The sequence below is a fragment of the Aotus nancymaae genome, unplaced genomic scaffold, assembly GCF_030222135.1.
Source record: "Aotus nancymaae isolate 86718 unplaced genomic scaffold, 86718_ANA_hifiasm-v0.15.2.pri h1tg000014l, whole genome shotgun sequence".
NCBI lineage: Eukaryota > Metazoa > Chordata > Mammalia > Primates > Aotidae > Aotus > Aotus nancymaae.
The window spans coordinates 48,498,177-48,514,718 of record NW_026988425.1 but is presented as its reverse complement, the minus strand read 5'-3'; the positions used below and the strand labels follow the sequence as shown (position 1 = coordinate 48,514,718).

General features: G+C 43.8%; 1 protein-coding gene across 1 annotated transcript in view; it reads left to right on the top strand.

Moving 5' to 3' along the window:
- Positions 1-1,925: 1,925 nt before the first annotated feature.
- Positions 1,926-16,542, top strand: part of ARL15 (ADP ribosylation factor like GTPase 15) — a 433,767-nt gene continuing 419,150 nt past the window's right edge. The window contains exon 1 of the mRNA XM_012449574.3: positions 1,926-2,076. Coding sequence (XP_012304997.1) covers positions 2,029-2,076 — 48 coding nt within the window. The 5' untranslated portion in view covers positions 1,926-2,028. The remainder of the gene's footprint in view (positions 2,077-16,542) is intronic.

The following is a 16,542-nucleotide window of genomic DNA, read 5'->3' as shown; positions in this document are numbered from 1 at the left end:
ATCTCCTCCAAAATCTAGGTGAAAATCTCTTCTAAATCTATATGTGTTTGAATTAACAGAATACCAAGCAAAATCAAAATTGGATCTAATGGCACTTTGGGAGGCTGAGGCGGGGGGATTGCTTGAGTCCAGAAGTTAGAAACAGGCCTGGGCAACATAGTGAGACCTCTTCTCTACCCAAAAAATACAAAAATTAGAGGAGCATAGTGGTGCACACCTGTGGTCCCAGCTACTCTGCAGGCTGAAATGGGAGGATCGCTTGAGCCCGAGGCAGAGGCTGCAGTGAGCCAAGATCACGCCACTGCACTCCAGCCTGGGTGACAGAGAGAGTCCCTGTCTCAAAAAAACAACCCCCCCTCAAAAAAAAAAAAACCCCTCACAACTTTCTGGCGGTAGGAATTCTCGTTTGCAGCTGAGGAAACAGGTTCAGAAATTAGACAGCAGACTTAAAATCACTTGGCTCACCAACCTGCAGCTCCCTCTAAAGGGCTCCCTCGCCCTTATTGGTTATGTACACATTTGGGGTGAATTCCACGGTTATCTATCAGAACTGTTTTGGTAGTCTCAAGTAAACTTACAGTACGGAAATTTATTTCTTGAGGATACAAAAAAGAAAAGTGTCAAGTTAGGGGGTAAGTAAAAATTCAACTACCAAAACATCGCGTGTACCAGTCAGGCAGTCACTTCATAAAGTTGATGAAGTTTCACTCTTGAAACTTTACTGTATGCAAGCCCTCACTATTATGAGAGCAACCACCTTTTTTTTTTTTTCATTGTCCCTAACCCTAAGGGAGCGGGTGGGGGGCACTCCAATCACCTGAGCCTAAGAACATAGCTGTGTCTGGCATAGTCTGGTTATTTATACCCTGAATTTAAAAATTAAAAAAAAAAAAAAAAAAGCCATCTTCTTGCCCGATTCAGGCTTTCCCTGCCCAACTCCACTAGCCTAATGCGATATTGACCTTACCAGGAAATGCCCAAGTCCCACATGCATCTGCTTATCGATGTTTTTACCTCTGAAAATAATATCGGGTCACAAATATGGTTACTTGTGTCTTTTGCAGAGAGCTTCTTTCTATTGCTCATTTGAATCAGGGCATTGGATTTGTGCTGAGTGTAATTTGACTCCAAGCATGCAAACAACTGATCAACTTCTTCCCGTGTGTTTGGGAAGTACAAGTGACTACTGCGAGTCCTCTAATGTTTTTCTTTTCCTTTTTACGCGCAGGAAAGCGAGTTCTCCGAGGACTGTTCGGCTTTCTACACGGGGTTTGGAAGGGCGGTTCCTGAGTCACCTCTGGCTGCGCCACCGGCGGCGGCGGGGGACGGGGGTGCTGTGTGTACCCTCAGAGTCACCTGGCTGGAATCGTCCGTCTTAGTTTCAAGTGATAAGAGTGCAGAGCTCTTTCTGCACCTAAGACGCGTACAGGATTGCCTGTTTACGAAGTACCCTTCTACACACTTCTTGCCCGGTGGTGCCGTCTCGTGGCGGCAGAGCCTTTAGGAAGGCTCTCGGGGGAGAGACTTATAGTGTCAGTGGCGACCACGCCTCCCACGTTACAGCGCTCGCTTCCTACTGGGGGGTGGGCGGGGACACCAAGGCTCTCTGGCCCGGGAACTTCGAGGTCGGCTCTGCTGTACCCAACTGGGAAGCTGTGGAAGCACATAAAACTCCGGCGGCGGCAGCACCAGCCGATTTTCCGCTCTTTCGGCTTTCTTCCGCTTGCACCACCCCGACTCCCGCCCCTCCGCCCAGTACACAAGAACCTACACCCCCACCACTCCCGCGCTTCTCTCCTGCCACCCGCAGGGGCCTGCCTTTTATAGACGCCGCAGCCAATGAGCACGCTTCTTTCCTTCTGCCCGCCCGCCCGGCCAATCGCCGCGCCCCTTGTGTAATCTCCGGCTAGTCGGCTGCTCTCGGGTATTTTCGCTGTTGCTGGCTTTTTCAGGAGCTGCTCGCCCGCAGCCAGAGACGCTGCTTTTTTTTCCGGGTTCGGAGCCGTTCCGGATGCTTTAGGCTGCCGAATGTCTGATCTCCGGATAACTGAGGCGTTTCTGTACATGGATTATCTGGTAGGTGCGGGGCAGGGGTGGCTCGTCGCCTTTCGGATCTCCTCATGCCCGATGGCCCCCTGCCTTGAGGAGCAGCCTTTTTGCTTTCTTTCTTTGGGATAGGATGCCTCTGGGGTTCTTTCTCCCGCAGCCGGCTCGGAAGCAGTGCCCTGGACTCGGAGGCGCAGCCTCCAGGGCAACAGTGTGGTGGAGCTGACAGGTAAAGGTGCGGCCCGGGCCAGGACGGCTGCGGGGCGAGGGTCGCGCTGGGGCTGCTGGAGAGACGGGGGCGGCCGCGGCGGCGTGTCCGCTGCCCGCGGTCGGCTTCCTCGCTTTCCTCTGCGCTCTCCGCAGAGGACTTTCTTTCCGGGGGAGCGGGAGTTTTCCGCTCTTTCTGGAGCAGAACTCCAGGTGCTATTAAAGAGCCATAACCAGAATGGCTCTCTAAGTGCCCAGCAGCCCTGGTCATTTGATTGTTATTAAATCTCTAAAGCTATGACCTCGGTCGTGGCGGGGTTTTAAAAGCACATTACCATAAAGTACACAGGTCTAAACTACCTAGCAGGCTGGCCCGAACAGGACTGAGTAGGGACAGATAGTGCCGCACCATTCCGGTCATGGTGCACTGTGCACGGATTGGAACCCGGCTGTGTGTTTAGGCCAGGCCTGTGCTGAGAAGTTTAGGTGGGAAAAGTGTCAGCCCAGTGCTGGGACCGAACATCGTTTCAAAAATGGACTTCTGTGTGTGTCTTTGTGGAATTATGCGATCACCATGTTTTGTTCCAGAAATTATATTTCCCCAGAGCTGCTTGTTTGCGGTTAAGAGGATCCTCATTTACAGGGACTGTGTTCGATCCTATACGATTACTGTGTTTACCACGTTGGGCAGAACCGCTATTGCCATGCAGAGTTGAAGTAGACGGTTAGAAACATTGACCCTCCTGTCATCTTGTTGGACGCATGCACTCGGTTTTCGACTGCAGATTGGCCTGGCAGGGATTTGCCAGTGCCTTCTAGGAATTACCCTTAGGGCTGTGCTGAGAAAGTCTGTGCATGCGTTGATGGTCAAGAAACGCTGGACAAGGACCGGCTTTGTACTGTCATCTGTATATTTGGGCTTATTTGAATGCACGTAAAGAAACGTGTTTCTCCTAATGCTTCAGAGCTTATGGTCTTGTGGGGAAGGATGGTGATAGCAGTTAACTCATGGCCTTGTGAATGGAGCTGTCTAAAATTCTGAGTTCAAGTTCTGTTTTGTTGTTCATTTGTTGGTAGCAGTAACTTCCTTTATCTTTGTGATAAAGGGATATTATCCACCTGCTACTGTACCTGGTTAAGGGGGTTGTCTGATTATGGACATTCTTCACAATGTAAGGTGCCCTATAAGTTAAGAGAGCTGCCAAAGTGTCCAGAAGATTACTTTCTACGTCAAATAACTGATTTAATTTGTAATTTGTCTTATAAAATACAATACAAGGTTTTGTCTTGCAGTTTGCCTAAATTAAAGCCAAAGTTTGTTGGGATAATTACCAAGTAGGAAAGGGTGAGATTACCTGTGCTACTAAAAGCTAATTTTGAATACTTAAATGGTTCTTAAAAAGAAAGTCAGGTGGTTCTGACATTTTATTATTTTCCTTGTTTACTGGATGTGTTTTAAATTTATAAATTGCATCACAAAGCTGTCTTTGAGGTGCCAAACCTATCAAAATACTTAGTGAAAACAATATTGATAACTGGTTAATTATTCAGGTTAACCTCTAGATAGGCATAGTCTAAAGGTGAGTGGATGAATGTTTCTGGGCTCAAGGTTACCTTAAAAGCAGATTAATTTCTTTGCCAATTTACTAACAGCTTTGTGTCAAAATCAGTAGGCCCCAAATTTGACTTGGCCTTTTTAAAAGTTTTACCTGCCATACATCTTAGTTTTGCTTTTGTATTTAAAAAAATCATTATTTTGCCACTTTATGCATTTAAAATTTACAAGTGCATGACCAACCCCATAAAAATCACTGGCTACTCTTTGGAGGTGAGAAAAGAAATCTTACAGGAAACAGTTTAGTTTTTGTGAATGTGCCAAGTGTCCCCTGTGAAAAGATTTAAGAAAGGTCCTTAGCATTAAGCTGGTTGGAAACCAACAGAAAAACCATCTCAAAACAAAAAACTAGCCCTCCTGAGGTGGCCTTTTGTCTTTATGTTTTGCATATCGACTTTCAGAGAAAATGATGTGCCACATATAATTCTTCTCTTCCTGCCTTTTGGATTGATTGTTTGCTTATGAATACTCTTTGTGTGGTGTTTATTAAAAGTCCTATTTCTGGGTAACAAACATCAACTTATTTGCATCTGGTATCTTATTTTTAAAAAAATAGTTCCCGAGTTCTTTTACTTATCTTGCAGGAAAAAAATAAATGCTCCTTTCATTCCAAGTTTGACTCCAGGTTTTGCCGAATGGATTAGAGTAAGTGCCCTTTCCACGCACTTGACAAGAATGGTGGTGTGTGTCATTTGTTTTTAACCAGTATTTGACTTTCTTTTGTTGTTCCTGTTGGAAACTGGAAGAGACAGCTGTGTGTGTGTGTGTGTGTGTGTGTGTGTGTGTGCACGCCTGTGTGTGTGTATGTATGTATGTATGTATTGTTCATTGTTCTTTGGGCTAAATGTTATCACTTAACCTTTTTATTTGGAGGAGAGTGAAAAGGAAGAGAGGAGAGAAAGGTGGAGGTGCTATTTTTTAAAACAGGATTAACCCTTTTAATAGGATTGAGATATTAAAACATGAAGAAGCTCTACAGCTCTTTGAGGTTGCTGTTGATTTCTTAAATGTTCTCAGAACTGACGATCAAGGTGAGGAATGAGGATAGCACTTTAATATTTAAAACAGGGTTTTACTGATTTCACTTGAGGGCAATAGTAATTTGCTAATCCTAAACAATTAAATGTATCACCTGGTGCGGTGCCTGACTTGGTTTCTGGCATGTATTAATAGTTAGGGCCCGATATTTTATTTGTTGAATCAGATGAATATGAAATGGAAAGGAAAATTCTACTTTTTTTCCACCGATTTTTAAACAGACAAGATAAAATCTGTTTGGATTAGGTGTTTTCTGCTGGGGAATGCAGAATGTATCCTTTTACTCTTAGCTTGAAGATGATCAAGATATAATCCTTTTAGCTGGGGTGGCAATTTAAACATAAAAATCTCTGTTTTCCAGTTGATGAGTGAATCTTCCTTGAAGGGCACACACCTTTTCCCCTTTCCATTATGGGGTTTAAAAGCCATGTTTACATCTGCCAGGTCTCTGGGTAAACATTTAGCTGCTGTCCCAACAGGCAGTACCGGCATCTTACTCTTTCTCCTCATAGGTAGAACTAGTAACACAATGTGCAGAGCTTTTTGAATAAGGTAGGAGAAAATAGGTTAAAATGAAAGAGAAAAACATATTTATTGAGTTTTCCTGGGAGATTTACAAGATCAAGTTCTAGATTCCTTTCAGTTCAAAATTTTCTGTCTTGACTCATGTGATGATTGATCTGGAATTCACCTTTTTTCCTTCTGTGCCATCAAAACAACAGTGGTAGAATTGGTTGTACTCTGTTTAATACCTGTGGTGATTAAATGAGATAGTGGAGGGAAAGCCATTTGTAAACAGTACATTGCTTTTCAAATATAAAATGTAAATGTATTGTGTGGCTGGGCAAGGGGGCTAAAGCCTGTAATCCCAGCACTTTGGGAGACTGAGGCTGGCGGATTACCTGAGGTCAGGAGTTCAAGACTAGCCTGGCTGACATGGCGAAACCCCATCTCTACTCAAAATATAAAAATTAGCAGGAGTGGTGGTGCATACCTGTAATCCCAGCTACTCAGGAGGCTGAGGTAGGAGAATCGCTTGAACCTGGGAGGCAAAGGTTGCAGTGAGCCAACATCATGCTACTGCATTCCAGCCTGGGCAACAGAGAAAGACTCAGTCTCAAGACAAAAAAAAAAAAAGTTAATGTATTGTGATTATGTTGCCGATGTTACTTTTATACCTCCTGTAGAATGACTGTTACTGCTTAGTGGTGAGTATTGACCTGGCATTTAAACTAGTCTCAATTTATAGAAATACTGGGAGTTGTAAACAAGCAGGAAGTCACAAGACTCTTTTAAGAATCTTTTAAAAACTATGAAAATAAAACTCATCCAAATATTTTAATTTATTCAACAAATATTTATGGAGCCCCTACTTTGTGCGTGGCCTTGGAAATCATGGGGGATGAGTGCTTAGCTGTAATAACCTTTGTGGCTGCAGGGCTGGCAGGCGTGTGGCTCTAGAGGAACCTGCAAGCAGGACAGGTTAAGTAAGGCATATAGGGGAAGAGGTAGCTTCTGATGTGCTTCTTTGCTTTCTAGTACATTTTCTCTCGTTTTATGTGTTTGTTTTATTGTGAACTAGAATGTAAACTTAGACTTGAAAATGCAACAAGAAAAAGTGGTTGATTAGTCTGGCATGCTAATTGTCAATTAATATTCATTGTATTTGTATATAGTAGCCCCCACCCTCCCATCCACAGTTTCACTTTTCAAGGTTTCACTTAACCATGGTCCACCAAGGTCTCAACATAGGTGAGTACAGTACAATAAGATATTTTGAGAGAGAGAGAGAGAGACCACATTCACATAACTTTTATTACAGTATATTGTTTTAATTGCTCAGTTTTATTATTAGTTATTATTAATCACTTACTACACCTAAGTTACATATTAAACTTTATCATAGTATGTGTGTATAGGAAAAAATATAGTGTGCTATGTGCCATGTTAGTTAGTTCTATGATAGCTCAGAACTATCTGTGGTTTTAGATATCCACTGTGTCTTGGAATATATTCCCCATGGATGAAGGGAAATTACTATACTGTGTTTGGGACTTTTTTTGTTTTTTAGACCAGAGTTTTGCTCTTGTTAGCCAGGCTGGAGTGCAATGGCGCGATCTCGGCTCACTGCAACCTCCGCCTCCTGGGTTCAAGCATTTCTCCTGCCTCAGCCTCCCGAGTAGCTGGGATTACAGGCACTCACCACCATGCCCAGCTAATTTTTGTATGTTTAGTAGAGATGGGGTTTCACCATGTTGGCCAGGGTGGTCTTGAACTCCTGATCTCAGATGATGCACCCACCTCCGCCTCCTAAAGTGCTGGGATTTGAGGCGTGAGCCACCATGCCCGTCCTGTGTTTAGAATTTAATAAGATTAAATTTGATAAGGTTAGTTTAATAAGATTTCTTTGTATAGACTGGTGGACTTCACCTATTTAGTTTCTTGGTTTTAGGCTGTATCTGCCATCATAAAAATGTATGTGTCAGTGGACAAGATCTGGTGAGAGAATTGGGTCGGGTAGATCATCACAAGTCTCTCACCATTTGCAGAATAAAAACCAACTAACCACCAACAGAAACCCATGATGTGCTACAAAGGGTAGAGCCCATAGGCACTACTAAATTGTGAAGGATCCTACTTGAAAAGAGGATTAAAAGTACATTTGATTTCATGTGATGTTCAGTTATCTGTGAACTGAACTTCTTTACTGATAAATAAGTACATTGTATTTAACCCTCAGTATCTATGAACATTGTAAGTTGTACTTGTTATGACTGACTATAAGGTAATAATATAGGTCAAACACTTTTTAGTCTAAATATCACCTGGATTAGGCAGTCATAGTAAATATTCCTTTCTTAATAATTTATAAGATAAAAATTGCCTGAGCACAATAAACAAATTACCATATAAGGAGTTCACATAGCAAAAATGTTTTGAGGAAATGTATACCATTAGGTAGAAACTTTTCTACAGAGGCGTTCAGTCTGGTTGCCAAACTTCTGTTGCTCCAGTCTAACAGTATGAGCCCTAGGAGAGGACACATAGGAACCTTGACTCATGCCCTCCAGGGGCTTGCATTCTGAAAGATGCATAAGCCACATGCTTGTTGGCATGTGGGCAGTGCTGGGGTATGGGGTGGGGGAGTTAAGTATTTGAGTTATAATTAGAAGGGCAAAATCAGTTAACATTTATTGAATACTTACTCTGTACCAGACAGTGTTGTAAGTGCTTTGCATGTGTGGTAGCATTAAACTGAGACTCAGGGAGGTTGTGTAATTTCCTCAAGTTCACACAGCTAGCAAGTAGTTGAACTGCGCTTGTGGCCCCAGGGCCCTCCTCCTTCATTGCTTTCCACCTAGAAGTAGTTCCCTCATGCCGGGCAGTGGCTCAGGCAGCTTGGTGTTAAAGCTGTTGGGATGCACTTGAAATGTTTACTATACTGCTTCTTAAGTAAACAGGTACAGAAGAGTTGTTCTTGACCACTGCTATGTTAAAGAAAGCAGTGGCCATCAGCAGGCTGGCTGATGCTCCCTTGTCCCCAAGGACTCTGCCAAGTGATTGTTACAGAGAAGGCTGGCTAGGAAGAGAACTATGTTGTGTGCTGGGAACTCCCACCTTACAACGTCCTTACCCTGGTCACAGTCATTGAGGTGATCTTCAGCATCTAATGTTCCATGAAGTGACCACATGTAAATTTCCAGGCAATCTCTTTACTCAGCCCCCTAGTACCACTTTCAGGGGCACATTCCTACCTGGCCCAAGCCCCATTTTCTTTCTTTTCTTTCTTTCTTGGTTTTTTTTTTTGAGACAGGGTCTCACTCTCTCATCCAGGCCGGAGTGCAGTGGCACGATCTTGGCTCACTGCAACTTGCTCTGCCTCCCAGGTTCAAACAATTCTGCCACCTCAGCCTCCTGGTAGCTGGGACTACAGGTGTGTGGTTAGTTTTTGTATTTTTTGGTAGAGACAGGGTTTCATCCTGTTGCCCAGGCTGGTCTCAATTGCCTGACCTCAAGTGATCCACCTACCTTGACTTCCCAAAGTGCTGCGATTACAGGCGTGAGCCACCATGCCCAGCCCCATTTCTTTTGAAGAAGTACTGAGACTATGTTATGTTCCTTTGCCACATGCTGTCTGGGAAGTGGGGCTGTTCCAATAGACACTAGGCCATAAGCAGCCTGTTACTTATGGACTTCAGGTGGGCAAAATCTCCTGATGGTATTAACTTTATAAAGGATTTGTTTCTAAAGTAGACTAAAGAGAAGGAAAGCTTGTTAGGGAAGGTCTCATAACTATTGTGGATGACAAGAAATTGAAATTTTCTCTGATACTTCCCACAAATTAAATTATTGAAGGGCTTTTATTTTGGATCCTGCAGCCCCTTATATTATGCTCTGGCTCTTCCCTGGCATCTCCCTGAATGCCCCAGTTATTTGGATGAGTCTAAGAAGCCCAGTTCTGGTTGACCCTCATTTTCTGAGTGTCTGCAAAGCACCCGGGCACATCTACTTTTAGCAGGGCTGGCTTTCCAGGTGTGCAACCTCTGGGTTCAGAAGAGCCCCATGCTTGGTTTACTGCTCTTTGGTTGCCATCTTGAAAAAAAATCTTAATTTTAGAACAGGTGCTTTGCATTTTCATTTTGCAGTGGGCCCCACAGTTTATATGGCCATTGCAGATTTCTGGTGCTAAATACATGGCTGGCATCTGAGTCTGTGACCTGAATCATTGCTGGTTCCCTGAACAACTTAGTCAACATTTTATCACTGGAATCTAATATAGTGCCTGGTAAATATAGGGCTGTGTACCATTTACACTGCAGAGTGTTTTACTTGGATCACCTAATGTAATCCTCTCAACAGTCCTGTTAACCAGGTATTGCTGACTTACAAAGACATAGCAACTTAGAAAAGGCAAAAGTTGAGGCTCTGAAAGGTAGAGTATTGCCCAGAATTGCATAACCATTGGAGGTTCAGGGTCAGGGTCAGGGTCACGGTCAGGATATGAGCTTGTCTGATTCTAAGCCCATGGCTGTGAGCATTCTTTGGTACTGCTTACTTAATATAATTAATAATTGTTGAAAGGATGAGTGAAAGAGACTGTGTGAACCATAGATAACAATTCTGGAAATTGAGGGATCACTTGATTGCTTCTATCACCTGGTTGCTTGTCAGAGGCCCCTTGGGAACTCAGTGACAGTACAGCTCCCACTGGGGAAGTTGTGTGGGTTTTTGTTTGAGGTGGGAGTTTGCTCACTGATTTTGCTTTCATTGACTACCCACTCTCTACTTCACTGTGCATAAATGTAGGTGTTCTCCCCTTTGGCTCATAGAGCCAAACACTCCTACATGATTTTGATAGTAACTCACCATCTGAAAAGTTGCATTTGCAAGCCAATCTCATGTATCAAGTTCCTCTTTATCTAGATTTGCTGGGAACTGTTTTGACCTCTGGACTGCTACTTTGAGTTGAGAACTTATCCTAGTAATTGTGTCCATGTCTCTCCAAGACGGATTCCCCTGGGTTCTTTTTTTTTTTTTTTTTAAACAGGAGAGCTGCTTCTCTGGCCTTTCTCTCTTTTGGGGAAGGGAATGATCATCTGGAGGCATTCCAGGACCATTGACTGAGGCATGGGAGGACTATACCTGTTCCTAATCAGTGTAGACATGGAGTCAGGAGCTAAACAGAAATAGAATTCTGTCAAAATTTTATTTCTAGTTATGAATTATTCTAAGCATTCAGAAAAGTGCAGAAAATAATGTAACAGACTTCTAAAAAACAAAAAACAGACTTCTGTGTACCTGCCTCCCTGATTGAACAGGATTAACATTATGCCATTTTTGACTTCAAAACTCTGGTGATCTTTAAATGAAACTAAAGACAGGTTCCCTGCGTGCCTCCTCCTCCACCATTCTCAGTGGTGACAACTGAGTTTAGTGAGTAACAGTCTCATGTATGTTTTTGGCTTTTTATCATATATGCATGTGAGTGTAAACTATATATAGTAACGTTTTGTGTGCTTTAAGAATTTTACCAAAATTGTAACATAATGCCCTTGTCTTTTTCAAATTTGCTTTTTTCCCTAAAAAAATGTTGAGTGAATAAGATGTTGGCCTGCCCTCAAGGTACTTATGTTCCTGTATGATGAAAAATAAGCAATTACATTCTGGAGTAGCATAGTCTATCTGGAGGGAAATAAAGAGGACTGGAGTAGCACAAGAAAGGGAACTTAACCTAGAATTCAGGGCCAAAGAGAACTTCCCAGAGGAGTCTTCTAACATCTGCAATATTGAAGCTGAGTAAAGTTGGCCCAATGACTGGCAGGGCCAGAGCCAGGAGGAAGGAATAGTTGTACAGAGATTTGGGGGTGAGGAACCCCATGACTTCAAGGAACTCCAGGGGTTCTGTGTTTTTGGAGCAAGGTTTGGAGCAGTGCTAGACATGAAGCTGCAGAGCCCTGCTAGGGTCATGGGAAGTTTGCCTGCAGGCAGGGTGTGGTGGCTCACACCTGTAATCTCAGTACTTTGTGAGGCCAAGGTGGGTGGATCACCTGAGGTCAGGAGTTCAAGACCAGCCTAGCCAACATGGTGAAACCCTGTCTTTACTAAAAATACAAAAATCAGCCATGCGTCGTGGTGTGCGCCTATAATCCCAGCTGCTTGGGAGGCTGAGGCAAGAGAATAAATCACCTGAACCCGGGAGGTGGAATTTGTAGTGAGCCAAGATCGTGTCATTGCACTCCAGCCTCAGACAGAGTGAGACTTTGTCTCAAAAACAAAAACAAAAAATAAACAAAAAATTTTGCCTACAATGACATGGTCAGATCTGTCTGCAGTGCAGAGAAGCATTGGAAAGGGAGGGCAGACTGGAGCAAGACTTCTTAGGAAGATGATACCCTGATCCAGAAATGAGATGATAGTGTTCACAATTAAGAAGGGGCAGGAACAATGTAGAAATGTAGATGGCTTTAAGCAACATTTAAGAATTGCCAGAATTTTGTAATTGGATGTGGAAGATGACAATAGAATAGATCTCCGGGGTAATTCTTAGGTTTTTGGTTTGAGCATTGTTCTGGTTATCTATTACTGAGTAATGAACCACCTTAAAACAATAGTTTGACACAATAACAATGTATTTTCCTGGTGAATCGCGGGTTGACTGGGTTCAACTAGTAGCAGTTCTTGTTCATGATCACTCATGAAGTTGTTATCAGATGGAGGCTGGGGTCACCTCAAGGCTTCAGATACATGCCTGGCATCTGGGCTGGGTCTATTGCAACAGCTGAGTGCTGGACAAGGATGGCCTCCTGGGACATCTCTCTCCATGTGGTCTTTCTGTGTGATGGCCTCAAGATTGCTAGACTTCTCATATTGAGGCTGAAGGCTTACAGAGCAAATGTACCAAGAGAAACTGGCAGAAACTGCCTGGTCTTTTCTACCCAATCCTCAACAGTGATGCAGTGTCACTTTTACTGTGTTCTTTTTATCATGACAGTCAAAAAGGCATTGTTAGGTTCCAGGGCAGGAGAGAGATAGCTCTCGGTGGGAGGAAGGGGGAAGAATTTTGGGGCATGTTTTAAAACAACTGTAGATATTGAGATGGGTAATGGGGTCTTGCACTGTGGTCTGTAACACTGAAGAAATAGCGGGTTCGGTGGGAAAGTGGGAAGTTTGATTTCAGAGTGACTGAGTTTGAACTGCTTATGCAGTAATTCAACTTGAGATTTCACATAGGTAAATGAAAACTCAGAGGTGAGGTTTGGAGATACAGTTAAAACTAATACCTAACATTTATTGTTACATGCTTATATGATACTATATTATTAATATCATTTTGCAGGAGTCACAGTGCTCAGCATTTTTCATATGCTATACATTTACCATTATCATTTTAGAGATTAGAAAACTAAAGCTCAGAGAAATTAAGTGTTGTGCCTAAGACATGGTGGAGCCAGAATTTGAACCTAGGCCTGGCTAATGTCTGAGCTCACATTCACAACCACTTACATGGTAGCTGAAGCCATGGCCGTGCATGAGGGTTCAGTTGTGTGGGAAAGGAAAAGACTCGAGGATGCACATGGCCTCAGACACTGCCGGCATGTAGTACACATGCAGCTTTTATGGGATCACCAAAAGTAAAGAAACCAAAGAGGAACTTGGCAGCCAGGCATGGTGGCTTGTGTCTGTAAACTCAGCACATTTAGAGGCCAAGATGGGAGATCACTTGGGGCCAGGAGTTTGAGAACAGACTAGGCAACATAGTGAGACCCCTGTTTCTACAAAAAAAATTAAATAGTCATGGTGGCTATGCCACAGGGGTGGCATGCACCTGTGACCCCAGTTACTTGGGAGGCTGAGGCAGGAGGATCACCTGAAACTGGGATATGGAGGCTTTAACGAGCTGTGATCGTGCCACTGCGCTCTAGCCAGGGTGACAGAACAAGACCCCATCTCATACCATCTCACGCCAGTTAGAATGGCGATCATTAAAAAATCTGGAGACAACAGATGCTGGAGAGGACGTGGAGAAATAGGAACACTCTTACACTGTTGGTGGGAGTGTAAATTAGTTCAACCATTGTGGAAGACAGTGTGGCGATTCCTCAAGGACCTAGAAATAGAAATTCCATTTGACCCAGCAATCCCATTACTGGGTATATATCCAAAGGATTATAAATCGTTCTACTATAAAGACACATGCACACGAATGTTCATAGCCTCACAGTTTACAATAGCAAAGACCTGGAACCAACCCAAATGCCCATCGATGATAGACTAGACAGGGAAAATGTGGCACATGTACACCATGGAATATTATGCAGCCATCAAGAACGATGAGTTCGCATCCTTTGTAGGGACATGGATGAACCTGGAAGCCATCATTCTCAGCAAACTGACACAAGAACACAAAATCAAACACCGCATGTTCTCACTCATAGGCGGGTGTTGAACAATGAGAACTCATGGACACAGGGAGGGGAGCACTACACACTGGGGCCTGTTGGGGGGAAATAGGGGAGGGACAGCGGGGGGTAGGAGGTTGGGGAAGGATAGCATGGGGAGAAATGCCACATATAGGTGAAGGGGAGGAAGGCAGCAAATCACACTGCCACGTGTGCACCTATGCAACAATCTTGCATGTTCTTCATATGTACCCCAAAACCTAAAATGCAATTTAAAAAAAAAGAATGTAAATAAATATCTTTAAAATTTAAAAAAAAAAAAAGACCCTATCTCAAAACAAAAAATGAAAAAAAAAAAACCAACTCCAAAACCTAACGACAACAACTGAGAAGAGGAGCCTGGGAGAAAGAGAACTGAGAGATCAGAAGGAAACCCGGAGAGTGTGATGTCAAGCAGGCTGAGGATAGAGAACTTCCAGAAGGAGAAAGTGGCCAATTTTGTTAAATGTTGACCAGAGATCATGGAAGACAATGACTGAAAAATGACCACTGAATTCATGTCAGTGGTGACTTTGGCCAGAGGGCTGTTGTGGGCTTGTTGGGGTGCTGATTAGTGGAGGAGTGGGAAATGAGGAACTGATGCTGCCCCAGTGAACGTTTTGTGAGACATTCACCAGGAAAGAGAAGAGAAAGGGCTGGAACTGGAGGGGCAGGAAGGTTGGGGGTGGCTTTCATTAAATGGGACAAGGGATGGCACAGTGCTGGTGAAGTAGAAGGTGAGGTCATTTTGCCAAGTATGACTGAAATGTGGTCAGGTAGGGGTTTTAGCTGAGGAGGACTGAAGAAGCTGCAGTGAAGAGTGGGGGCCGAGGATGACCAGGGACACAGAGGGTTGGTTGTTGTGTGGTGCTGAAGGCACAGACCGTGACTTAATGGCACACACTTAGATGGTTGTGTGATTCATTTTTTCTTTCCTTGTAGCCGTTGTAACTGTCTAGCTGTAGTTTTAAGAATGTGGGCAGTTAGATTGGTACGGGTTAGGGTTTTTCCTAATCTAAGGTGAATCCATGGGTGGACAATGGGGAGTGGGAACTTAGTACACTGGTAAGAAAAGGTTTGAATTGCTAGAGTCTGAGATCTGAGTTATTGGAAAGGAAGGAAGGGCAGATAGAAAGCAGAAGATGGAAGGGGCTGATGGTCTTGATGAGACTGAACCATAAATGTAGTAGGGAGTAACAAGTCAGAAAACTGGAGGGAAAGAAGGTTCAATGTGGTCAGACAATTGGGGTGCGAATTGAAGACTGCAGAGGTAGACTCTTCAAGGAAAGGCCCCAGGGTGTGGCTGTGGCTGACAGCAGGTAAAAGATGGGGAGGTCACAAGGCAGCAGAGGAAATACAGCCAGAGTTGCAGATCATCCTTATGGATGAGGAAGTCACCAGGACTAGAGCAGGGCTTGTGTTTGAGTGAAAGCCTGAGGCAGATATCAGAAATCCTTAGTGAATGAGGCATGCTTTGTTAACATCATTAACAAGGAGCAGTAGAGGACACTAGATAGAGTGGATTGTCCTGAGTCTTGAAAGGAGTCGGGGAGGGGCGTTCAAGAGATTGGGTTAGGCCACAAGATAGAGGGTACATTTAACAGAGCTTTTGTAGATATAGAGGAGTTCGTTTCATGGTTGAGTGCTGCAGGCTTTGGGTTGGAGGCCTTGGCTTCACCAACTATTCTGTGTAACTGGCAAGTTAGTTGCCCTCTCAGTGCCTCACTTTTCTCATTTGTAGAGTGGGGACAGTAAGAGGATTTGCTTGGATTTGCTTGGATTTGCTGTGAAGAGTAACGGAAATAATACAAATTAATACTTGTTACTTCCTCCTTTCCTGCCTCTTCTTGTTCTTCAAAATAACCAAAAAGCAATCACAGTATTTATATCGGCAGGTACTTTCTAAGGGCTTTACTTATTGAATCCTTACAACTCTGTGAGGTAGATACTAGCAGTATCATCTCAATTTTTCAGATGTCAAAACTGAGATGTAGAAAGAATAAGCAACTTGTTTAAGGAAATACAGCAAGTTAAGTGGCAGAGCTGGGATTTTAACCCAAGAAATCTGGCTCGAAAGCCCTCCTTCCTAACTAGCACTGCAGAGTTAATGCACCACCACCACTGTGGCAGAGGGTACTATGGCAAGGCTGGGGAGGGCAGGTACTAGTGTGAGATGGGCTCATTGGAAAGGAGGCACAGAGCAGTGTATGGTAAGGATGACCTTAATATGAAAGATTTTAATTCATCTAGCAGTTCCTGGACTTAGGGAGTTGGGAGAAGATTAGACTCAGGTTGATTGTGCTACAGAGGGTCCTCATTCAGATTACTAAACCCACAGCTCAATTACTAGATTCTTAAGACTCTCAGCCTATTTTTTTTTTCTATTAAGAGGGTTCCACTTCCACAGGAGTTCTGGCTCCTGATGAATGGGCAGACTGGATCTCCTCAAGGGACTCAGTTGCTGTCTGGATCTGTCACAAGGCTGGATTTCTGTGGAGGGGTCCCTGGGGTTGAGTCCTGCTAGTTTCAGGTTCCCAGAGCAGAGAATTGGTAGTTTGAAGTGCGGAGTCCAGAAGCTAATGAAGATGGCCCATGCCGAGGCCTTTCCAAAAGGACTGAAATCTGGTCGCAGGGAGCTGTTGGAGCCAGGAGTGTTTTGTTGTGGGCAGCCTGCTTAGGGCTGTTTTGTCAGGGCAG